Below are 25,187 nucleotides of genomic sequence, written 5' to 3'. Positions count from 1 at the left end.
TTACACAATTTCAGAAGTGGTTACATTAAAAAAAGCAGAAAACACTGAAATGACAGTCCTCCTGGCCTGTTTCCAGTGCCACAAAAGCTGTTCCTATGAGGAGATTGCGCAATATCAGTAATCAGAATGGTAGAATGCAGAGAATATTAAACAGATTCGGTTCTTTGTGTGACATTACTCTTTTTAGAATGTGAGGTAACATGCCACTGAGATGACAGGAACAGTTTGGGTTTATAATGTCCAAAGTCACATGCATCAGCCAGAATAGGTCAAACAGTTATTATTCTCATTCATATATGACAGTAATTTCTGCATAGGTATTTCCAATCACATGGTTTAAACATGAGCAATATACAAAAATTGTTAACTAAATTGGCATTGACACCTCATTTTCCATTCCAAGGGACAGTAGCAAAACACACAGTAACTATTACACTGAATAAAAGTGATAATGAAACGTGAATAATGTTTTGAAGAATAATGTCCATTTGCTCTGTTCATTTTTTTTCACAAATCCTCTCCCTCTTACTGTCCACAATATCTCACATCTTAATAGGCTTTTATAGGTAAAAAAAAAAAAAAAAAAAAAAAGCTTTTATTTCAACTCTTGTCACCGTGATCTCTGCAGAGGCTCACAGTTTTTCAGGCAGGATTCAATTTTCATCAAGTGTTTTTATTTAGCGATGGCTTTTAGAAGTGTGTTTGTGCTAAGAGAAATGCTGGTTCAAGAACTGTACAGTGTTACATTTCTGCATGTTTAATGAGACAATTTAAACTAGATGTTCTATTTTGTAGGAACGTCATGCTTATTTAATGCTGCAATATGCATTACTTAAACATGGAAACAACGCATCTGCTCCTAGCGTTCCATTTCTTCCAATAATCGCATAGCTTTTAACTGCTTCTAATTGATGACACAGCAATGCCTTACTCCCTCGAGATAAGAGCATTCATCTTGCTATTGAATATAGTAGCCCAGGATCAATCATGCAGACTATTTATAGAATGCCGCATTGAACCGGCTTCTATTCTGGGAACAGCATTATTCCCCTCCACCCCCCTCACTTGTGAGTTTCAGGGGGATTGCTGTACAAGCTGAGGTGTAATTGGGTGTTTGTTTTCTTTATCTCAGATACTGTAGCTCTGCTATTGTATACTCTTTGTCAGCTAGCTGTGTTCTATTTATAGTCTATATTACTTGCAAAAGTATGACAATTGAGAGAGATGCCAATATCCTGTTTCTTTTATGTATTTTTTCCATGTCTATATACAATATACTGCAGTATGTCTTAATTCTGTCCATTTTATTTGTGAGATTTTGTTTGTTTGTTTGTACTGCTGAGGAAAACAGATTGCTTTTATATGTTTAATGTTGATGATGGAACTCTTCTTTGAGACACACAGTGCCCATACGAAGCTGTTAATGAAATTCTGTTTCCCATCAATTTGTGCCTCCAAGCTACATGTCTCCCTGCAAAGTGAATGTTTTTTTTTTCCACAACAGCAGAGCGAAGTGTCAAACTGACTTTATAAGCTGTGTATATAAAACTTTTTTTTTTTTTTTTAACTAACACGCAGTTTGTTTACTTGGTGTTTTTCAGTAAGCTTCCCAGCTGGGCTCGAGCTGTGGTTCCCCGCATATTTTATATCACAGAGAAGGCCTGGAACTACTATCCTTACACAATCACAGGTAAAGAGGCGGTACACTGGAATATACTGACAGGTGTGATTCACACAAACTCACATCAAACAAATTTGAATTCTGATGTAAGTCTTTTTTTTTTTACTTTCACAAATAACCTTTGTTTATTTCTCTTTTTGTTTGCTGTGGATTTTCTGCGAACTCCTAGAATATACGGTAAGTTTCCATCTATTTACCCATAAAACCACGTTCTATAAAGAGTTGTGGTGAAGTCAGAAGTTTGGTAACTGTTACTGTTTCACATGCTGTAGATGTATGTCATGGTGACATTTCACATTACGGACACCTTATTTATTAAGCTTTTGAAGAAATGTTTTGAACTTTCGAGGCCATGGGGCAACTTTAAAAGCATCGATGTCAGATACACCTAGCTGGGTGTTTGTTGATTGAGTATAGCTAGTTTATCACAAGGTACTTCTGATCATTTGGCCCACAATTTCCGTTAGGATGAACAGTTTGAGAGGCATTTTCAAAACATCGGACTAATTTTGACAGCAAATGTGTACGTTTATGATTTCCATTACATGAGAGTAGATGTTAGAACTTCATGCTGACATGAACTCGGCTCTCGCCAAGATAAGCACCAACTAAGACGTAGCTTTACAGTAAACTAATGTGATCCATCTGCATCTCCATCCATTTGCCTTTCTTTCCATCTGATGATGTGGATATCCTTCTGCCTGGTGTTGATGGCTGAAGTGTAATGCTGGCTCCAGGGATCAGCTTCATTTATTTACGCAACTGGCTCATATCTTTTCCCTATCAATAAAGTTATCAAACTGAACTAATCATATGGTAGAAATGTAGCCATTTACTTCCTTTTTTTGTTTCACCTGCCACAGTCATATTGATTTCCCTTTTTGCTAAGCTTCTCCGTTAATGTGAGAATATGTGCAGCAGTCATTGTTGTGTGGGCAGTACAAGCTCTCTCTTAGCGGTCTCTAATGGAGCAGAGTTCTGTGTAGTGAAATTGCAGGATGTCAAGCGTGTGATTGTAAAATATGAGGTTGTATTTCATTTAACTCTAAAGTCACAAAATAAAACAACTTGAGCGAAGATGTGGAAAGGCAATGAGTCACTGTACTTTGTGTGTGCAGCGTGATTTCTTGAACGTTTTACCACTCTGCAGAGCCACTCTGTGCTGAAAGTGGTGTGCATAATTTATTAAGCAAACAAGTTTTATCATCAAACGATTCTAGGAATTATCTGTTTCAGGAGTTTAATGATAAATTTAATATGGCTTTTGCATGCAGAAGATTTGTATGTAATGGACTTTGCTACACCTAGTCAAACAATTGACCGATATTTTTCAAGTTTTATACCATTTTAATTGTTTGCAGTTTTTTATTTAATTAATTTTTTGTTGTGTGTACGGACTGAAAAGATAATTTTATTTATGGTAATATTGCAAATTCCGAATCCTTTTACATTTGAACAGTATTATAGTTGAAGTACCTGTATGAATATTTGTAGCAAAGTAGGTTGCTGCAAAGAGTAGTGATGATGTACTACTGTGAATAATGTGCTAAACATCTTGGATACAGGCCAGCTTGTATATTAATTGCCTTTTGCTTTTCCTTTGCAGTGCTCATTTTTACCGAAATTCTCTATTCATATAGAAACAAAATATGAAGACAATTGTGGAGACAATGAAAATGTAAGTCTTGCATGAATAGTTAAAATCTCATTTAAAATAATGTAAATATATATTTTATTAAATGTGCATGCTCAATCCTTCAAGCACCTGTTTTATTTATTGCGCACGTATTTAAACAGATTATTTTAATCCATGCTCTCCCACCTGTCTGTTACTAACTAAACACACATTTGATATATTTTTAATAAATATTCTTACAGATTTTTAATACAGATAAAAATAACTCAGAACGTGAGGTGTGTTTCCTGGACATTGCATATGATGATATCCCAGACAGACACTACAAAAGCTCAGAGGTAAGTTATCATATACTGTATAACTAATAATGTAAATTAAGAACTGAACAAAGCAGTGGTACCCAGACCTCTTTAAGAGTTATCAGTGCATGCCGGAACATGGTTATGATATCTGGGATCTGTTCCACTGGTGTGGTTTAATATAAAAAGAGTTGCCTCCCAAACTGCTATCTTAGGTAGGAAAAAGTTAAAATAAAGCAACCAAACAAATATATATCGATTGATACATATGAGAAACAATCACCCCAAATTACTGTGCATCACAGAGTAAGGTGGAATTCACCCTGGCGAGTGAAATTACATATCGAACAGCACATCCAATTTATGGAGGGTTGATTTTTGAGGTAAAGTGACACACGGCATCTCCACGGATGATGATTGGTATTATTAAATTACTCAGTCTTAGATTGTGGTGTTACATATATTGGTACTGAGCATGATTTAGTATTGACTTGATAGCTTTTGATGTGCTTATCAAAGTCTAATCAACAATCCAACCAGACACTTAAGTGTTAAACTGATTTAACCAAAAAACCTTTCCATGTGAAATGACTATGTTTAGGATAAAGTTATTGATTGAACAATTTTGTAAATTACTGTAATATTTGCTTGCAGATTAACAATGCTGTCAAGGTAAACTAAAACTGAAAATGGATAGGATATTGCATATTGAAATACATACCTACCCTAAAAATTGCACTCAGAATAAGACCAATTTAAATGCAAATCTAAGTCCAGATGTCTTTTGATAAACAAATTTTCTTTGTGATCTTGATGCATCTACAAACCAGCATATGGCAAATAAAGTACTTGGGTTCAACTGAAAACTATGTTTTGCAAATAATAATAATGAATCACAATAAGGTGTAATTTTAATGACTTATTAAGAAGCAAGTTTCTGTTTCTTGCAGGACCTGCGGTGCTTTGCGTCAGTAAAAACAGGACGGGGACCCTTGAAAGAGGGCTGGAGAGAGAAAGACAAGCCAGTTATGTGCTCCTACAAACTGGTCAGCATCAAGTTTGAGGTGTGGGGGCTCCAGACCAGGGTGGAGCAGTTTGTGCACAAGGTAAGATGTTTAAGAGTAAAGAGGCGCTTCTTTTGGAAGCGGATGGGGTTCTGGGAAACCTCCTTAGCAGGTTTAATCTATCCATTTGAATGGCTGGCATACTGAAGTAGCCTCTGCAAATCCTTATGTACCGAGCTATGCTAGGAATAAGAATCAATACCATAGCATTCTACAGTCTGCACCACTGAGAAGGCTGTTTTGATTAACAGTTTAGTGAAGAGGATTTAGACTGAGAGATAGAAGTTTGGCAGGATTTAAAGGTAACAATGTGACTGGAAATGTTCTGGCTGACTGTTGTGTGTAGACAGTAAACGTGGTTTTGAAAAGATACAGAATAGCCTTGGACAAATTGCCTTTTTAATGTCAATGTAATGTGCCCTATTAACCTATACTGATTACCTCTTTATTCATTACTTGAAAACACTTGCTTATGTCCCAGTTGAAGGCATAAGACTCAGACTTTTCCTTGATCACTCTATTAGTGCATTATGAACTTATGAAATTAATACAAAGAAAGCGATTGTTAAAGATGGTTAATTCATTGTAGTAAGCTGCACAGAGAGGGAGGCTGTATTCAGAATAATGAAATGCAGAACTTGGTACATGAATTGAGTTGTAGCTTTCAAATGCATAACCCATCGCAGAGCCCTGTACTCTGCATTTAAGTTCTGAAGTTTCCATGACTACCACAGTTTGTCAACCAATCACAGGTTTCAATGTTAATGGTCCTGAGCCAGAGCTGAAAGCCATTTCAAATAAATGAACAAATAAACAAATAATTGGCCAGTAACTCAAAAATATAAGATAAAAACTGTGCAATACTACCACTGTTAGGACAATTCCATTGTGAAACATGCGTGTTCCTTTTTCATGTAATGAACCTGTGATATGTCCTATACAAATTAAATAAGTATTTATTGTGTAAGCATACTTTGTGAAAAGTACCCAATGGCATTACACTAAAATATATAAGATACAAACTGGGCAGCTCATTTCTATGATTGAGCTACCTCAGAGCATGCAGTTGATAGACAGACGTCATTCCTGCTATATTAATACCTGTGTTGGATAGCCAGTGGCGTTCCCCACTAGATGGATGTAGAGCACAATAGTGAGTCAAACAGCCCCTTTCAGTGACTAACATGCATTATGCTTACAAAGCACCTGAGATGGGTATTGCTGTTGTTGTTTACTATACAGTACATTATCAACATTACTTTAAAGCATTCCATGATGTCACCTTTTGATCTTTTAGTTCCAATTCAATTGAAAACATGATTCCAAAAAGAGAGCACATAGAACTCTGGCTGCGTCACCGAATCCATAGTAGTCAATTTCTTGTTTTAGTCTTTGAAAACTGACGTTTTGAGTGCAACACAACAATGCTTTGAGTGCATTTGTGTGACTAGTAAATGTCAACCCGTTTATTGCAATTGTTAGTCTCTATTAAATAATAATGTATAATTTTTCAGTGTCTCATTCAAATAAACTGGTACCAGTCAATGACATTGTTAATGGTATACGGCACTGGCATTTTGAATGAATATCAGTTGAGTTAGACATGGTTTTAAAAGTGGTGAATCGGTGTTTAATTGATCCACAGTTTCCTGTTATTCCTTATGTAATCAATAAAAGGTACATTATTATATGGGATAAAAACATATATTTCTAATTTGCAATACATTTTATCATATAACATTCTAATTCTCAAAGGAAGAAAACTAAAATCGATATGATTCCAAGGTTAGTTGCAGCTAAGCCAGCTATCCAAAACACTGAGGGAATTGCGGTAGATTTTAGAAAGCAGGTATTATGCCAAACATGTCAGTAGCTAAGATACAGCATCTGCTTTACAGGACCCAGTCTGTTTATAGGAACAGCAGGTTGGCAATACAATCTAATTAATTAACTGCAGTCATACAACGGGAAAGCAAAAAGCATAAAGAGTTTTTTGAAAGGTCTTTGGAAAACGAATTAACAGAATTCCAGGAACTCTTTAACGCTGTAAAAAGTACATTCTGTAAAGATGAATTTAATTTGTGTAACGAGAAGAGACCTCTGGTGTTTATTGCTTCCAATCCATGACCTTCAGCAGGATACTAGACTCGACACATGGAAAACACATGATTTGTGTACTGCTTTGAACTGGGTTACTCCCGGACAGCCTTGTATTATGTGGGGGGTTCAGAAGATACACACATTGTTCTGTAGAATTGATTTCCCATGATGTTGTTTATTATTTTACATATAACTTTTTGTGTATATATATATATATATGTGTGTATGTGTGTGTATATATATATATATATATATATATATATATATATATATATATATATATATATATATATAATGAGGTTTTCAGTCATGTAGCCAAATCTTTTCCAAGAAGCACTGTTTCTGATTGTTAACTATACAAGCATCACATTTAACTACCAATTATAATTACAAATTTGAGCCTGACTGTCGGTGGAAACGATGCTCAAGAAGAACGGAACTAAGTGTCACCTAAGAATGGTAACATTGGGGAAACGCAGTTGATGATGCTTCAGTTTGGCTACCTTGCAAATGAGCAGGCGATCATATCCATGATGCACACAGTGTTGTGTGGGTTGCTGTTTGAGCCTGTGACTCATCTGCTTTCCCTGTTACTGCAGCAAGGTTAGCTTGTGTCCCCTCTCAAGATGAATTCCCTCTCTCCAAGTGGAGACCAGGGATGGGGCTGCTTGCCCTCGCAGGTCACGTCAGCGCTCTGTTCAATCGACTGAGTGGGTGTTTTTTTAACAAGGGCAGGCACTTGGTGATATAAATACAATGTAAGAGAATGATTCTCAAAGAGCCGTGTCTAGAAATAGAAACTTTCTAGTGCCGAGCTTCGTGTCTTGGTGAGCTCTGAATGAAATTCTGTCAGGAGGCGTGAAAATGATGGTTTATTTTTAGTCTGCCTCCCCATCTCCTGTAATCTGCTCAACATCCCCTTCTGCTGCTGCTGTTGAACAAGGTATAACACTTTGTGTGCACAAACCCGGCTAGAATATAAAAAAGGAAAGGGGGGACAATATACATTGCTATATTATTCTTATTAAAAAAAAACAAACACATTCATGATGTCAGAGAAACCATAATGCAAATTATAAAACAGAAAGAAAAAACATGACAATTGTAACCCTACATGTTGGTGCTTGGAGGTGCATGTTAGTTAAATGAAGTTTTTGAAATTTGTAATAAAATGGCCTGTCTGGTGGTCTATTCAATTGATCTAAACTTGATCAAAATGATGTCATTGTTTAAATATTAAATTTGGGCCCGACCCAATCATTCACAAATACACTAAAGAAAAAGATGTTTGTCAGAATTGCCTTCTTTTAATGATTTTAAAACGACAACGCTATTTGCTGAACCGTGAACCGTGAAGATTAATTAATAAACCCATTTGTATTTGTTCAGGTCATCAGTGATATCCTGTTAATAGGACACCGGCAGGCCTTTGCATGGGTGGACGAGTGGTACAGTAAGTATCTGTTTTTTAAAACTGGCTTGCCTTTAGAAACTCCACTGTCTCTGCCACTAACCCCTCCACTTGGATTCACAGGCTATAATTAGATGCTGCTTCTTTGTTCCTGGGTATTGCTGCGGAACATATACCTCAGCTTTCTGTGTACTAACATGTTTAACCCTTTCCATTCTTCAGATATTTGATTGCCTATGTAAACACCCTGTACAACAGTATTAGTATAAATATTTATTTAATTTTGTCAATTGCTGAATGTTCATTTAATCACATATTGTCGTTGTATGTATAAAGAGGTAAAACAAAGATGCAAACAGTATACTGGTGCATACAAAACCACAACAAAAACCAACCCACAAACACAGCTAATTATATCTCATGCAAATGGGTATTGATGAGTAAGTTTATGATGCAAATAATTTATGATGTTTTACCCAATGCTGATATGGGTGTATGGTCTGGAAAGGGTTAAAAAGTCACTTCTCTACTGGCTGGTTAGCAGGAGCACTGATCTGTTTAGGAGCACTGATCTGTTTTGATTTGTGTTTCTAAGGACAGTTGATGTAGGTCTATTTTATCAGTGGTCAATCCAACCCATGCTGGGCAGAACTAATTCTCTATAGCCGGGATATGGCTTTCTGAAGACCTTTCTAATTCACCAACACTCCACTCTGCAAGCTGACTGTATTTCTAGAGAACTACTAACACACTCCTTTATTTGTAAAGCTGCTGTCTGCTGCTTTGTGCTTCTCGAAATGGAAGGTCCAGACTGGGGTCCAACTGGTTGTATCAAAGACTGTAATAATAGGGAAGGGCATCAAAATGCTGCATCAGGATGGATAGGTCATTCATTTTCCTTTTACCTTGTTCTCACAGCACGTTATATATTAGCTGAATGAATGAATTTACTGTAAGAGCTAGGCTTCTCAAAGAGAATCAGCATTCTAAATCAGGACACCTAGAATAGTGCTGTAGACTTTATTACATTAATGTGTGTATATATATATATATATATATATATATATATATATATATATATATATATATATATATATATAATTCAGTCCAGTGGATATGAGCCATTTACTTTTATTGCTTCTTAAAAAAAAAGAAAAAAAAGAAATAAAACAATGGTTTGTCTTCCACTGCGACACAGAAAGATAATTGTAAGTAAATCTCTGTGTACCCTGTAAATAATGTGAATGGCTTGTTAAACTTGAGGAGCTGTTACAAATCTATGAGCACTGCCTTTACCTGCTGTTTCCCTGGATACAGGAGTACTAACTCACATCCAGGCAGAATATATTCTCCATCAAAAAAGTATTTCTCTGCTGTGTCAATATTTACCCACCTCTAAAAATAGTCTTAAATCAATAGCGAGGGCTTTAACCTGCGGTCTACACTTGTTATGGAGACATCCAGATCAGTGAGGTACAGAGTGATGGGGCAGTGTAATATTGTCTAATGCAGGACAGAGATTCTTAATATCAAGGTGAAGTGGATAAAAAGCTTGGTATCAGTGTTGAACAAGTCTTTTCATAAGACTCTCTGGGATGATATAATAGCATTAAGAATATAAAGGGCCAGATCTGTGAGTGTGTTCTAGTGTGAAGTTAGCTTCAGAACTAGACAATGTTAAATGAAGGGCTCCTCACACTCAAGCTGATGTTCACTTAGAAACCATTTTCACTTAGAAAAAAGGGAAGCAAACTTTGCTTTGTGACTTGTACTCCTGGCGTTTTGTAGCAGGTGTGCTTGTCCTTGGTTTTTATGGGATTGAATACGAGAAAGCACTTAATCACGAGGGTAGAATGTATGGTAAGCATGTCATTGGTGATGATGTGTTATTAGAGAGATTATTAGTGATTATTTAGATTATTAACACGTGCCATGGGAAAGTGCTTTAAAGAGTCAGTTTGTATTTGCTTTGTCAACAGGTAATTTAGTATGCTTCAAGGGGAAAAGGATACTGCCATTCAGACTCCAGCTGGACCAGTGTCATAACAAGTCCTTAAGTGATTTGGAAAGCAAATCTAGGTCAGGGTTTTAAAAATAACCTGCAGCTGAGAAATAGGTTAAAGGCACAGGGTCTCGAATGGCACAACCCTGGCCTTGATTTGCTATTCTTACCATTGTGGTTTCCAGTGACGCATATCATTTGTATATCTGGATTCTTTAACTGAATAAGGTCAAGCCTTTATTGTTTTTAAGTAAGCCTAGAATTTAGTTAGGAGCTCACTTCCTGTGTAACACAAACACACCTACAGAGAAACCAACTAAAGGCCAAATTTGTTGCGTCTTTTGTAAGTGCATTTATGTGCTTGACTTCAGTCATCCCTTTGAAATTTTACTACAGTATACTATGATAAAATCATGGCAAATCACTGAGAACTATGGTAAAGCGTGGTACACAGTACATGCATAGCATTACATGGGACATTGCCAATTTACGTTGCAAATATTTTATGGCTTTGAAAATAGATCAATAGTAAATATGATCTGTATATGGATTGGACCCTCAGGTCAAGTTAAGTGAAAAACAAAATAGAAAAGCAAACTAGTTTTATGTAAATTAAAATAAATAAATAAACAGAATAATGAATATTGTAACTTATGCAAAATGTTAGTGATTCTTAGTGTACCACAGGATGCCTATCATTTTTATTCCACAATTTGAATTTTATGAGCAAGCTGATAATGGAATAAATAATAGTCTCTAAAACATTTGCACTGGCAAGATAAGAACAATCTGCATCTTGAGCTATAGCTGTAGTTTTAAAGATTTCAAATGGCTTTTCCACTTTTTAAAAATTATAATCGTCATCACTAAAGGGGGATTTTTAAAGTAGTCCTTAAAGCTTTACAGATGCTGTTTTTATGTTTGTGAATTTAAAGTGAAACAGTGCCCTCTAGTGTAAAACATTGGGCAATGCAGCTTAGTGATTGCATTGGCAAAGATCCCTACAATTACTTCAGATGACGTCAACAGTGACTGCATAGACGTCACACAGACATACAAAAGACTATAAGGGCTTGACCAAGTTTTTTTTTTCTTTTATATATACAAATGAAAGTGAAATTGGCAGTGAGCAGCTAATGTAATATTTTCCACAGACATGACATTGGAGGACGTGCGTATATACGTGAATCAGATGCAGGTGGCCACAAACCAAAAACTGGGGTGCCAAGATCCATAGCTATCAATCTCCACAATGTATGTTTTGGTTGCATTTTTATTTATTTTATTCATTGATTTTTTTTTTTGCTCTGAGATCGGTATCTTTATATTAAATGATTATTTTGTTTAAGAAATTTGAGTCACTGAGAATATAGAAATATTGTTCATTGAAAATGGAACTTCTTTTACATTCAAAAGCACCTTTACCCATCCACTGTCATTTTAAAAACCACCACTGCAAAAAGTAGTTTATATGTCATTCTGATTAATCAAAAAAAGGAAAGTAAATTACCATACAAGGTTACCTGAAATTTGGGGATAGGTTTCAGAATATGTGGATATGATGTTGAATAAGTTCCAAAATGCACAGATGGTAATGCAGAATCATCTTCTAATATTAAACGACAGACATACTGTATATTTCTCTTTATAACAATGCACTGTACATAACCATCTAATCATGTGTTTGAAAAGTGTTTTGTCTTTCTTTTGTAGGAATTACCTTTTTGGTCCATGTGGTTATAGTGACATCTAGTGGTGTAAAAACACTTTACACTTCACTGCTCACCACCCAACATCCTCATTGTATTGCAGAATTTCAATTTGCTGCTATAATATGGTGTTAAACCTAATACAACATAGGGAAACTGTTTTCAAAACAGCTACCCCTTGAAGCACAGCGCTTCAAAATAGATGATTTTTCATAACTGTTTCCCTGATGAAGTCTAATGGAAAATATAGATAACAACAACAACCCCCCCCCCCCCCCCCCAATGTTAGCTAATTCAATCCTATCTAATTTAGGTTTAATTATTTTGAAGATACAAATGTGCTAATTTTAAGTATTACAATGCCACTTTTTAATGGCATAAATTAGCTCTTTACTGCATGATGGCTAATGCAAGACTAAACCTCAAAATTATACTGGTCTTTGTTTTGGTCTGAACTATTTTAATAATATTTGTAAAGGTTTAAAATTTAACTTGTGTCCTTGTGTCCCTTCTAATAGTTGGTTTTGGGTAAGGAAATGAAAACGTCAATTAAAAATAAGGGACAATAGTTCTATTCCATCTAGCTTGGGGTTTGTGAGGTGAGGGCCTAAGAGCCTGCTTTTAAATATTCTGGGGGAATTGGTTGATTGTGATATGCATTGAATTGCTTTACTTTAATACATGATCATTTTCTAATCTCCTGTCCTTGGTAGATATGACAATGGATGAAGTGCGGAAGTACGAGAGAGACACACAGGAAGCCACCAACGAGAAGATCGGGCCAGTGACACCCACAATCTCCGTCAGTGAGGTGTCCAAGCCGTCCACTTCACACAGCGCCCCTTCCAGCGCTCCCTCCACCCCCGTCAACGGAGACCCTCCTGACTTCCTCAGTGTGCCCAAAGACCGGCCACGCAAGAAATCCGCTCCCGAAATGCTTACCCTCCCGGAGATGAGGGAACGCTCACACCCCAAGTAGAGATCAACTGGATTTGCCACCAAAACTCTCTCTTTTTGTTTTGTATTGCAGCAGCTAAAAACTATAATACACACACACACACACGGACACACACTTTTGAATATTGAACCCTAAGAGGTTTTATTTTATATTCACACCAATCAGTCAGGGGAGTCATTTAATGCAGAATGACAGTTGTGCATAGCTGACTGTTTTTTGTTTTTTTATTAATTTTAAAATATTACTGGGCACCGGTGCTGAATTAGTGAAGGTATCACTGATCACTTGAGTGTAGAGAGTAGCACTTTCTCATTAGAGGTTAAAATTCTCATTAACTGAATAGTGTTATCGGTGCAGCATGATGGCACCAGAGAGCCAAGAATAGTTTTATTTGTGTGTTCGTTATTGATTCACAGGACTGAAGAATATTTAAAAGGATTTTGGAGGTGCATGTCAGTAGTACTACAAAGCTCTGGAAGAGGATATGTGAATATCAGCTTTTAATTTATAAAGTTCTCCTTCTTTATGCACGGCCCAGTCTAATACTTCTATCCCTTTAAAAATAAGCTGTCTCAGCCACTGGAATAAAACCAGTTGGACAACTTCTAATCCTTCCAGGAGGATTCCATTTCAGGTGGGAACAATTAACGTTGCTGAAACTTGTCTTCCCCTGAAGATCGTGCTGCCATTGAGGTTAGTAGTGCTGGTTTTGCCCATCGTATCATGTGTTTTCTCAGAAGACTGAATTAGCTGCTTGTACATTTCAAAGAAGCAAGACAAACTGTTGGATCTACTGTTGCAGACACCTCTCATCAGAAAAAAAAATCTCATTGCAAAATCTTGTTATGCTAACTAGCATGTAATGATGCCATAAGAAACACACCACTTTTAACCTTACTGGTTAAGATTTTTCTTTCCTGTAATTCCAAGCATTTGTGAAATTTTTTTGTATGTTTTTTTTTTTTTTTAGAAACTTCATGCATTTATTTTAATGTTAATGCTTTCTAGATTATGTGATTTGCACTTCAGCCTTTGTGTTTTTTTTAAAATTTATTTTTATTTAGGAGTAATTCGAAGTCCTGAATCATAGTGTAGTTTGCTTATAACCTACTGTACATGCATATTAGTAATACAAAAACATTTTGCAAATGTTCTTTGTCGTCTTGTAATACATTATTAGCAGAGATACAGGCTCTGTAATGTTAATTTAGTGTGATACAGGACTTTTGAATCACCCTACAGAATGTATGATGTGGATAGGCAGTTATTGGATCAAAAATGTAACTGAATGAAGTCAATCTTCTCTTATGCAACAAATGGTGAACTCCTAGATGTTTATCGGTTAAGGCACCCTATACAAAAAGTGCATTTTCCACCAACATTTGACTACTTTTCCCCAGACTGTTAGGTAGACAAGGAATAGTAAACGTCACTTTGAATCTTTATCTGTTGTTCTTTTAAAATGCATGCGACTTGATTGACGCTGTATCGCAGTAGACTGAAGCTCTATAATTCAGTGATTTATCTTCTCTCATTTTTTTTGTCTACCATCTCAATGTTTGTTCTAATAGGAAATAAAGCTCTTGCTAAGTCACTTCAGAAGTCTCTCTTATATTGAAAGGTTGTCCAGATACTGTGCTCTTTTCATTATAATTCTGTTGTTGGGAGCATAGCTAAGAGAATGTGCTGTTTCTAATGAGAATGCTATTGAAATAGAATGATGTGGACCAAAGGGGCCACAACTAGAATGTAACCGGTTCCATACTATAAAGGGACCTTACTGATACAGACTACTGCCTACTGTATATATTTAATGCTTGCACTGAAGACTACATTACAAACCCACATGATGTTACACAATGTATAAAATATGCCTCCCTTTTTTCTTCATGGAACTGGCCTATTGATATATTTCACTTTGCAGTATACAAATTAACCCCAGTCGTGCCGATACTCTCTGTTTGCTGGTTTACAAGATCAGTTGTTACAATTCCATGGCTCTATTTGAATGTTTTAAGAAGAATTACATAGAAAAAGGACCAGCTTGTGGCACTACTAATAAAATGTGTCGTAGGACTTAACTGTAGAATGTACTTCTTTTTTTTTTTATTAAAATATATTTTCCACGCTGTTCTAAGTTTCTTTCTCGAATTATTTTTTTCTGTTTATTTGGACATTTTTGAAGCGATCGGATGTTGGCTGTTAGTGAGGTTTGTCAACTAAATACCCACTTTTATCTAAAGGTTTAAAAGTATTTTCTATCCTTATATCTAGTTCTTGAATAGGCTGTAAGATTACAGTAGTGTCCAGACAGAGGATTCTGTCAAAAAAAGATTTTTATATATTTTTTTTTTACTCAGACAAAAAATGTCTTCTGTAAAATGTGTGTATTGCAGTTCTCTACTCATTATTCTCTACTCATTAGCACCACCCTGTGGCTTAGCTCAGTATCTTCACTATTAAATTAATGATAGTTGGTGTAATGGTTGATGACTGGGTTTTTATTCAGCTCAGTTTTTAATAAACAATGTAAAATCGTACAACATATTTGAATGACTTTTAATTATGTACATCGATTATACTATTGTATAAGTTTTTTTTTTTTTTAAATATAATTTACAACCCTATACATACACACATATTTGTGTTCAGCAAGCAGCGTGTTTTTCACATTTTCACATAGCCCTAAATTCATTTTATTTGTAATAGACACTGCGAATCAGGTTTGGAAATTCCTGGAGTTTGTTCTCTCCAATAAGAGATCTCTTTACTGAAGTGGTTCATAATGTAATTAGAACAGCAGAGGACGCTGTAAACCGATGAAGAGAAATGTCCCAAAGCTTTAGTTACACAATTCAATACAACTTTTCACTCAAATAAAATTCACTGTTGACTACATTCTTTGCACTGTAGTTTAGTATTTTATGTCTTACAAAGGTACTGTTATCTAGAGGGTGGATTCATTGGATGACAGACACATATGAGCGATCACTTAATTAGTCTGTAGCCACTGATGTGTGCAGTGTCTGGATGTTTGTTTAATCAGAAAGTAAAAGCTTAGGTGCCACTATAGCATTTTAAACATCTGTCTATTTGTGGTAATCATCTTTGTCATTGGTATTGTTAGAGCACCTCTTTGGTTCCATAACCCACATTAAAGTGCAGAACATTGTGCTTCCAGTCCAGGGTGTGCCTTCAGAATGGACTCAAAACTTTGTTGTACCAGTCTTTACTTTTTGCTCTTCTTGTGCACTGGGCCTGTGGAATCAAAAATAGCAAATTCAAATTGAGTAGACCCTTTATCCAGTACCATTAGAATACATTTTTCTCTTGTTACTGAGTATGCAGCGATAATATGTTGAGAATCTGCAAGACATGTTATTGTTGCATAATTTGACCACCAAAAACTATGAATATTTTTGGTTTGGGGCTGTTGTATCTAGAAACAGCTTTTAACTGATTCCTTTTTTCCTCTTTCATTTGCCATCCCTAGAATTCGTATTAGATAGAGGCTTGGGAGGTTCTGGAATAATCAGCTTATCACAGGAGACATCATTTATCAACTAATAAATATATAATATACAACCCGATCACTAGCAACACTGGGCAGAAGTGTGGAGTAGTGGTCAGGGCTCTGGACTCTTGACCGGAGGGTCGTGGGTTCAATCCCTGGTTGGGGACACTGCTGCTGTACCCTTGAGCAAGGTACTTTACCTAGATTGCTCCAGTAAAAACCCAACTGTATAAATGGGTAATTGTATGTAAAAATAATGTGTAAAAAATACTGTAATTGTATGTAAAAATAATGTGATCTCTTGTAACAATTGTAAGTCGCCCTGGATAAGGGTGTCTGCTAAGAAATAAATAATAATATATAGATACATTAGGTTAAATTGGCTTGAAAATGTTCTCAAAACATGAAATGCTTCCCCTAGTTTACTTACTCTCTATTTCTTTTGTATGCGGTGTATCCCACAAAGGAAACAAACAGGAGACAAATCAAGCCCACAAAGGCACAGAAAACAATGACAGTCAGGAAGTTTGAAGACATCATTGCGTCGCTGTCCTCATCTCCAACTGTATTAATACAGAGAAACATTTGTAATATTAGTATTAATCTGCTCATGTTTTTGTTTACACTGTTAGTTCATGTGAGGATGATTATACTGTACAGCGCAGTTCTCTCATTTCCAAATAGTGGAAGAGGTTCATTGGGATGTGAATGATCCAGCAATACTGTCTGTATAAAAACGTACAGAGAACACGAAAGTTATACTTCATTAATAAATGCTGCAAGAGTGTTTTTGACCCCCTAGTCATCAACATCTACAAGTACTTTGGAAGAAATGGCCATTATGTCCAACAAACCAGATCTCCTTTCCTTCAAATTCAGTATGTGAAGGTTAAGTGTTAAAATATTGTAAATAAGATACAACCTCCCAAGACTGAAAAAAAACACCTCAGGTTTTCCTCAGGAGCCCTGCCTCCTGGCTGAATCTAATTGAATCTCCGGGACGTACTTCATCTTGTTTAGATTTTTATTTAACAATGTGTACCAACTAAATATTTCACTTAGGTTTGACTATGCTGCTGTCGCAGCTTTTTCAAACTAAAATCCATCTTCTTGACAAAACATTTTTTAATGTCTTTGAGGTTTTCAATTTTAAAATGGATCTTTCCTTTGTATTCGTAATTATGTATTCTATCACTTGGATATAAGGCAGCTGAATAACAAAACTGAGGTGATCTGATGATCCTTGTTGTGCTATATTAGCTTAGTGTGCTGCACTGTCATGTCATTCTTTTAATCATTTTGTATCTCTGTGGAACTCAATAGTGTCAAATCTAAAACCTGGGTTTTACAACGTACAATAAAATGACAGTGAAATTAGGCACATTCATTTGAGATCTTAGATCTCAAATGTGCTGAAGCATATGATATAGCAAAGCTTAACTCTCAAGAAGTCTGTTCCAGTTTCACTGCCTCAGATCATTTCACCGCTGCAGTGTCTTCGGGTCAGGTTTTTGCTTTGAAGTATTGTAGGGGTCAACGAAGGTTAACCCAATATTGTGAGCACACTTAAGAACACTGTGCACAGCTTTAAGGTAAGCAGTGGTGGGAGGATGTTTTCAAACTCCTCCAAATCACAGTACAAAGGAACACAGAATTGATAAGGTGGGGCATATCTGACCTTGTGTAGAAGAGATATGTTCTGTGCTTGAAACGACATTGTAACTGGAAATTGATACTGTTTACATATTGTTAGGAAAACAGTGTCAGCAGAGTTCACAAAGCTTAACACACACACAGTTAACTAAGATAAATAAGACAGGCACTTGAGAGTGTGAGGGAGAAATCTACCTGAATCCTGAATCAGCATGCTCTGGGTGAAAGTCATGGAGCCGTTGTTGGGGGCGGGCTTCACACCCAGCAGCTTACACATCAGTGGGTAGATGTGGATACTGTCAAACGGCTCAGCTAGGTAGTTCTTCTTAAAATCCGGCCCAAAAGCTCGGAAAATAGTTTTCATGTCCATCTCCTCGTTAGTAAAACCGTGGTCTCCTTTGTTGATGTAAAATATTAACCTCTGTCCAATATAAGAAAATAAATATATATATTAGAAAATAATAATCGGTTCCTTTATCAGTCTTAAAATAATTACAAGCAATCAAATATATGGATATACAAGACAGTGTTGTATTCCTGACATGAGAATCGAACAGCAGTAAAAGCTGTGGAGTGCAAATTAACAAGAAAGGGCTTTGAGAAAACCTTCTGTTTAGTTCAAATTATCTGCGCTTCTGTTAATCAGAAGTTTGTTAAAAAAAAAAAAAAAAAACATGGCATCAAGATATTTAAATGAACTTAAAGCTGCAGTCTCAAAATCGGGACAAACAAAGAAATCCACAGATATTGTAAGTATGACAAAGTATAATTAAGAGTTAATCATGCATAATCATGCATTGAGAAAATAAGGGGGAAGATAATGTTTGTATAAACAGGGATTCTGATAAAGGCGGAGTGTATTCTCCCCAGAGCTGATACTGGTGGTAAATGTTGACAGACATTCAACAGTTGAGATTAGAGGGCAGTTTGAATAAAGAGAGTTCTGCTGTGCTAAACCTACCGAGTTCAAATTGTAACCCAGATCACCAAAGACGATAAGTGGAAGGATTCTCTCGTGATTGGCCAAATGGAAGCTCTCCGGAAGCTCCGCCTTCTTATAGATCTTCAGGTGGGGGTGAGCATTCTTCAGCGCCAGGTAAAGCTCCTCCTCTTTCCCTGGTTTGGGCTTCATCATCCCAAAGCCACCGTAGTCCAGCAGGTCAAAACTGACCAGTTTTCCTAAAGCAGCGTAGTTAGACAGCTTGATCTCCTCCACTTGAGGGGCCTTCTTGATCGTGGTCATGCCGTGGTCCGAGGTGATGATAACGTTGAGACTGTCCTTCAGATTGTGGCGTTCGATGGCCTCCAGCAGGAAGCCAATGGTGCGGTCAATCTGTCTGATAACGGCGCGTCTTTCTTCAGTCTCCGGACCTGATTTGTGCCCGACGTTGTCTGGCTCTCCATAGTACAGCGTGACAAAGTCAAAGTTCTCCTTGGTGAACCAGTTCATGACGATCTCGATGTTCTCCCGCCACTCTGTCTCGTTGCCATCGGGGTGAGACTGCGACTCCACCAAAGACCGGTAGACTGACTGGCCGCTGTAGTTGGCACCCCCTCCAGGATAGTGGAACGAGCCGGTTCTCAGGCCCTGTGCAAATTGAAAGGATGCTGAACATTTAAAGGGCCCCTGTAGGATTTTTTTTTTAATCAGCATTGTCTTGGATCAAACTTTGGTGCTTGGCTGCTGACATAACCCCAAGGAATCTAAGACCCCAAATGCAAAGCGACTCTTACAACCTGATTTAAAAGCTAGTGCGAAAGTTGTCTGAAATGTAATAAAACTAGTCACTAAATTATAATTTGTTACTAAATAAAGTCTTTAGCTTTACAATACAATACCTAGTGTTTATAGGTCACATTATGTATTTGAACAGGTGTATTTTTGGGAGCTGTTTATCTACTGTGCTGTACAGTACCTGGTCCTGGGCTGTAATCCACAATGGCTTGACCCCATTGTCCCACCACTCTGATCTATTCTGAGTGGCCTTGTGGGTCAGTTTCATCAGGGTGTCAGGGTTAAACATCATGTTGTGGACAACACCGTGGTCTTCAACCCATCTGCCTAAAATAAATAAATAGAGATATATATTCTGCATACACTGAATGGTCCCTAGACCATTCACTGTATGCAGACATTAAAGACTGTATATTTTATGTGGATGTCGGGAGAATAAATGACAGTAAATATAGTACATGATAAGAAAACACGTTTACAGCCACTAGGTGGTGCTGTGTCTAATAAAATGCATCCTAATAAACTGTAAAAACATAAATATTTGCGAGTCTTTTATGTGTTTTTTGCATATGAAAAAAAACGCAAATATTTTTTGGCACGCATATCAAATTCCACTAACAATATATACTTCGTATTGCAACAGGTCGCCAACATTTGTGGAGCAAAATAGTTTTTATGGGTGTGATTCACAAAATATTTCAGTCGCAAATATTTATGGCTTTACAGTAAGTGCAATCTGGTGTTGGATACAATAGTTCACATCGTACAAAACCTCCCTGTTGAACTTCCGGTTCCGTCCCTGTAGTGACATCAGAGCTGTACGATGGGATCTAGTGGATCGTACACCAGTACTAAACAAGGTTGGTAAAATGGCTGAAGCTGAGGGTTTCAGTTAACACGACAGGACTACCCAACTAGTGCCTCCTCCGAGATTTCAAGAATATATGCTTCAAAGAGAATTACAATGTAATGGGCACTGAGAACAAATATTTTTAGTGTTTTAAATGGTTTGTTTTTTGAATTGCTAAGCAGGTTATTAATTGCTTCAATCACCATATTGCAAGTTATAGGAGATTTCATTGGAAATCAGGTTACCTTTAATGGTTAAGGAGAAGGCTACTTCTTCTAAAGCTCCCTCTCCTCCAATTAAATGAATCTTAACTAGAGTTATGACATTTGTGAAAGCATACCTCTCAATTGGGTAAAACAATACACAGCTACTCAAGTCCAATTTCTGCCAGCAGGTGGCACTTTTATTCGGGTATTCGTTAAACACAGCACCCAACGCTCCCATTGTACAGTCGTAGTTGTTTAGGTAGGTACCAGTATTGAAAGAGATGCTGGGATTGGTTATTGCTACTGGTGGTTGTTCAGAAGCCGACCGTAAGTTGTCAGTGGATATTAAACTGAACACATGGAGGCTGAGGGCAATGACTTAAGAAATTGCTAATTTTGGAATAGTAAGATATTGGTGTCTATTAAATTGATCTAAACTGTGCCAGATTAAGCTCTCCCACTAAACAGACTACACAATTAATCTTCTTTAATGACATCAATCCAATCCAAATGACACCCATAATTATTATTATTATTTATTTATTAGCAGACGCCCTTATCCAGGGCGACTTACAATTGCTACAAGATCTCACATTCTACAGATCTCACATTATTTTTTACATACAATTAGCCATTTATACAGTTGGGTTTTTACTGGAGCAATCTAGGTAAAGTACCTTGCTCAAGGGTACAGCAGCAGTGTCTCCCACTGGGGATTGAACCCACGACCCTCCGGTCAAGAGTCCAGAGCCCTAACCACTACCCCACATTGCTGCCCCAATCATTTTAAAAGACTAACGAGTAGCCAGTCATTAGCTGAAACATCTGTCTACTTGACACACAGCTTTATTTACTTAGCATGCAGTGCTTTACCATACATTTTTGTGAATACTGCACTTTTAAAATGCTGTACTACAGTACACTTGCAGTAATACTCAGGCCTTACCTCCTGCAATATATTTGACTGTGGTGAAACAGTAGTTAGGCATAACAAACCAAAGGTTAATTATCTAGCAGATAATTCTAACTGCAGAGGGTTTTAAAAAAGGGGTTTTGAGCATTACCTGCATTAGAGACTTTAAATGAAGCACTTATAGTTGAATTGCAGACCCAACATTCTGAACTATAATTCTTTCTTTTTTTTTTTTTTTACTAGATTACTTCCGAGTAATTGTAATGGTTGTTTCAGCACAACTCTTTCATGGCAAATGATGCTTACCCAGCACTGGCAATTAAGCCAAGTCAGCAGCTGCCTGTTTATTAGATATTACTGCCTGCTTTATCTTCCTCATGGACATAGCTGTTTGCGATATACGGGGGCATTGTCATTGGCTGGAACAGTTTCCATGTGCTCTGTGGTGGGGGAGTTAAACCAAAGAGATCCATCTCTAAAGTACAGTCTTTACTTATTTTGCTCATCCAATCGGTGATGGATGCAGTTCCAATTAAGATTTGTGTTACAGCATCTGTAGGTTGTACAGCATTTATCTCAGTAAAAAAAGGGGGAATACATTCTCCTGCTATGAGGAGAGTTTGAAGTAGAGCTAAGCAATTCTCAGAAGCTTCTTTTCCACACGCATTTGTGTGTGAGTAATTCCCAGTTGTCTCTTTTCCAGAGCTGTTGACTCTTATTATAATCACTGCCTGATGCATTCTGAGTATCCAAGCACTCTGATGGCTTGAATTAACAAGTTGAAATAATGTATACTCTTCTGAATGGAAAAGTTAATCAGGCACAGCTCCTAAGAAGCATCCAGGACAGCACCCTATCCTGCAAAGTCACGGGCACCCTAGCTCTGCACATTGCTCAATCTGTTTAATACAGCAGGTGGAAATGCTTCACTAAGCATTATAAGCTGAGACCTTGAATACAGAGATCTTGAGGTTATTAGCAGCTGGTCAAAGTTCGCCTGGAAGAGCTGAGTTCTCACATTGCAAACTGACCCTTTTCGATAAATAAAACTTACTCCAGCTGTAAGGGAAACTGCTGTTCTAGCTCGAGCAGGCTGGCGCTGGTGAAATTACAGTGTGGAAAACTCCAGGAACTGTGGAGTACCTGTAAGTGACATGACATAATACTCAAGAAATTATATCAGCTAGATAACTGACTATTGCAATAAGCTTATTAATGGAAAGGCAAAGTTTCAAGGTCAGCTGCAGTATCTAGACTCAGATTGTAGCATTGAAACACAACAGCAACAATTGCTGTGTGGCAGGAGTCTGACCAAGGGCAATTCTTTAAACAATTAAAAACTACAAACAACATGGGAATTACTGAAGCTTATCTGGAGGAGAATTCAGAGCCTTTTAATGCTCCAATGGCACTAAATATTTAAACCACAGGGAGGATCAGGGAATATGAGTTTATAGGCTCTGTTCCAGTATTGTTGTTTTTTCACTACTTTCAGTAACAGCTTTCCAAACCCCCCCCCCCCCCAAAAAAAAAAAAAACAAACAAAAAAAAAAAAACATGTTTTTTAAAAAAAATAAATCAACAAGGCAAACTGTTGGAACACGCTGTTTTAAAAGTCAATACGTTCCCTTACCAAAGGGCAATGGCACAACGGCAACAGTCAATGGATTTGGTACAGCAGGCAACAATAATATGAGCCAGCAGTAGAATGGTTCGACTGGTAATCTATTGCATAACTAGTTTGTTTCCATTGTGGAATGTTCCAAATCCACCACTATGGTAGCTATGGTCTGCTCATGGTTCAGCTAGGGTTCCTTCAGCTTAATACATTGCAATTCTAGTGGTATCTTCATTGTATATTTTCAACTCTCAAAAACTGGGCTATATGAACCACGTGGCTCTTGGTACTGAATTTCTTGTACAATCTTATCTCATTAACGAATCATTCTTTTTCCTGAGCTATAATAGGGCACAGATGGGATCTCCACTGCTGCAGTAGACCTGTACGTCTGATAATAGAGCTGTAACATTTGATCTTTTACAAGTGTGAATCTAAACATGGATACTGTATTCATGCATTCAATAGACAAACAGCAGTTTTTACTTATTACAACAACTGGTGCCTGATAACTTTGAATTAGTATCACAAATTACTTCCAGATTTACACACATAGTTAAATTGTGTTAAACTTGTTTAACTGGGGAACTCAAATACAAAAGCAAACCAGAGTTAAGATTTATTTACTGATGGGTTCATAAAGTAACCCCATTGTTCCCAGTAAGGTTTGATAATAGTAATGCGGTATAAGAGTCCCTACCTGTGATTGTGGTGAAGTGTGAAGGGGAGGTCATAGTGATCATTGGTGGGGTGATGTATTTCGCCTTTACCCCGTTCTGCACCAAGTAGTCCAGGTTTGGAGTCTCCACATCCTGATCGTAGTTCCATCGAAAGCCATCAAAGGAGATCACTAACAGCTTGTTGTAGGCCTGTTGCTCTGTTCTGACTGCAAGAGGCTTGCCCTCAGCCCCATGCACCAGGATGACAGCTAACAGGAGGGACCAACTTAGTACCATTGTGGTGAGGTCTCCAGAGGCTGGGATCCTGCTAAAATAGCTTTTTGTTCTTTGCTGTCCATTTTATAGTCTGAAAGATAAGAGTGCGTGTCAGAGTCTACAAGTCTCTTTGTGCATGCAATAAATCACAAGAGGGCCTTCAGCGATGCCAGATTATTATTTTCATTCAGATTCAGAAGGTATTGATCAGTTTTCAGTGATATCACCTGACAATAGGATTTTCTCTATAGAATTTTACAGGACTGCAAAGTAGCCATACAGGAGTCTAAGACCTTGTCCTATTTAAAAACAAAACAAAACATACATACTTTAATATAGGAACTATTGGAGAATGCTGTTGAAATATGCACCATTAACACCCCTTCCTTTGTTTCTGCTTAATCAGAAAGCATACCTTGTTGACTGATCAGTTTGTTTGCATTCCCTAAATATACCTTCAGCAGCTGCTAGCACACAAGCTCCATCCTCCCTTGAAGCTTTCTTACCAGTTTGTGAACTAAACAGGCACTGTAGCTCAGGGAAGCAAGGCAAACCACTCAAAGGGAGATCTTTTTATTAAGTCATTAGCTACAGCAAATGGAAACATGGGAAACCAATTGGGCTCGCTGGTATAAACTGCACTAAGCCACCATGCAGGCTTTAGCGTATTGAACCATTTAAGAATTCCAGAGGTAAGAATTCTGATTACACAACCAACAAAAGGAAAGCCCCGTTCTTCTAGATATAGTCAGATAATTACAGGACCACCTGGAACACTGGGAAAACATGACACTGACACATTATATCCCATTATTATTATTATTATTATTTATTTATTAGCAGACGCCCTTATCCAGGGCGACTTACAATTGTTACAAGATATCACATTATTTTACATACAAT

At 37.1% G+C, this 25,187-nt stretch overlaps 2 protein-coding genes across 2 annotated transcripts in view; one reads left to right on the top strand and one right to left on the bottom strand.

Annotated features, from left to right (window-relative positions):
• Positions 1-14,991, top strand: part of LOC117431148 (cytoplasmic phosphatidylinositol transfer protein 1-like) — a 28,511-nt gene extending 13,520 nt beyond the window's left edge. Inside the window, exons 4-10 of the mRNA XM_034926568.2 lie at positions 1,602-1,690; positions 1,851-1,858; positions 3,288-3,359; positions 3,560-3,655; positions 4,567-4,722; positions 8,170-8,233; positions 12,616-14,991. Of these exons, the coding sequence (XP_034782459.1) occupies positions 1,602-1,690; positions 1,851-1,858; positions 3,288-3,359; positions 3,560-3,655; positions 4,567-4,722; positions 8,170-8,233; positions 12,616-12,881 (751 nt within the window). The 3' untranslated portion in view covers positions 12,882-14,991. The remainder of the gene's footprint in view (positions 1-1,601; positions 1,691-1,850; positions 1,859-3,287; positions 3,360-3,559; positions 3,656-4,566; positions 4,723-8,169; positions 8,234-12,615) is intronic.
• Positions 14,992-15,360: 369 nt separating this feature from the next.
• On the bottom strand, positions 15,361-24,360 carry zgc:153896 (uncharacterized protein LOC569930 homolog). The gene is made up of 6 exons (XM_034053108.2): positions 24,050-24,360; positions 19,944-20,089; positions 18,989-19,615; positions 18,223-18,448; positions 16,805-16,937; positions 15,361-16,118 (listed from the first exon to the last, which is right to left on the bottom strand). The coding sequence occupies exons 1-6, from the start codon at positions 24,303-24,305 to the stop codon at positions 16,067-16,069; spliced, it is 1,440 nt and encodes a 479-aa protein (XP_033908999.1). The 5' UTR covers positions 24,306-24,360; the 3' UTR covers positions 15,361-16,066.
• Positions 24,361-25,187: the final 827 nt, after the last annotated feature.

The sequence above is a fragment of the Acipenser ruthenus genome, chromosome 22 (genome assembly GCF_902713425.1).
Source record: "Acipenser ruthenus chromosome 22, fAciRut3.2 maternal haplotype, whole genome shotgun sequence".
Classification (NCBI taxonomy): Eukaryota; Metazoa; Chordata; class Actinopteri; order Acipenseriformes; family Acipenseridae; genus Acipenser; species Acipenser ruthenus.
The sequence above is the reverse complement of the archived record's forward strand: the minus strand, read 5'-3'. Positions and strand labels throughout refer to the sequence as shown.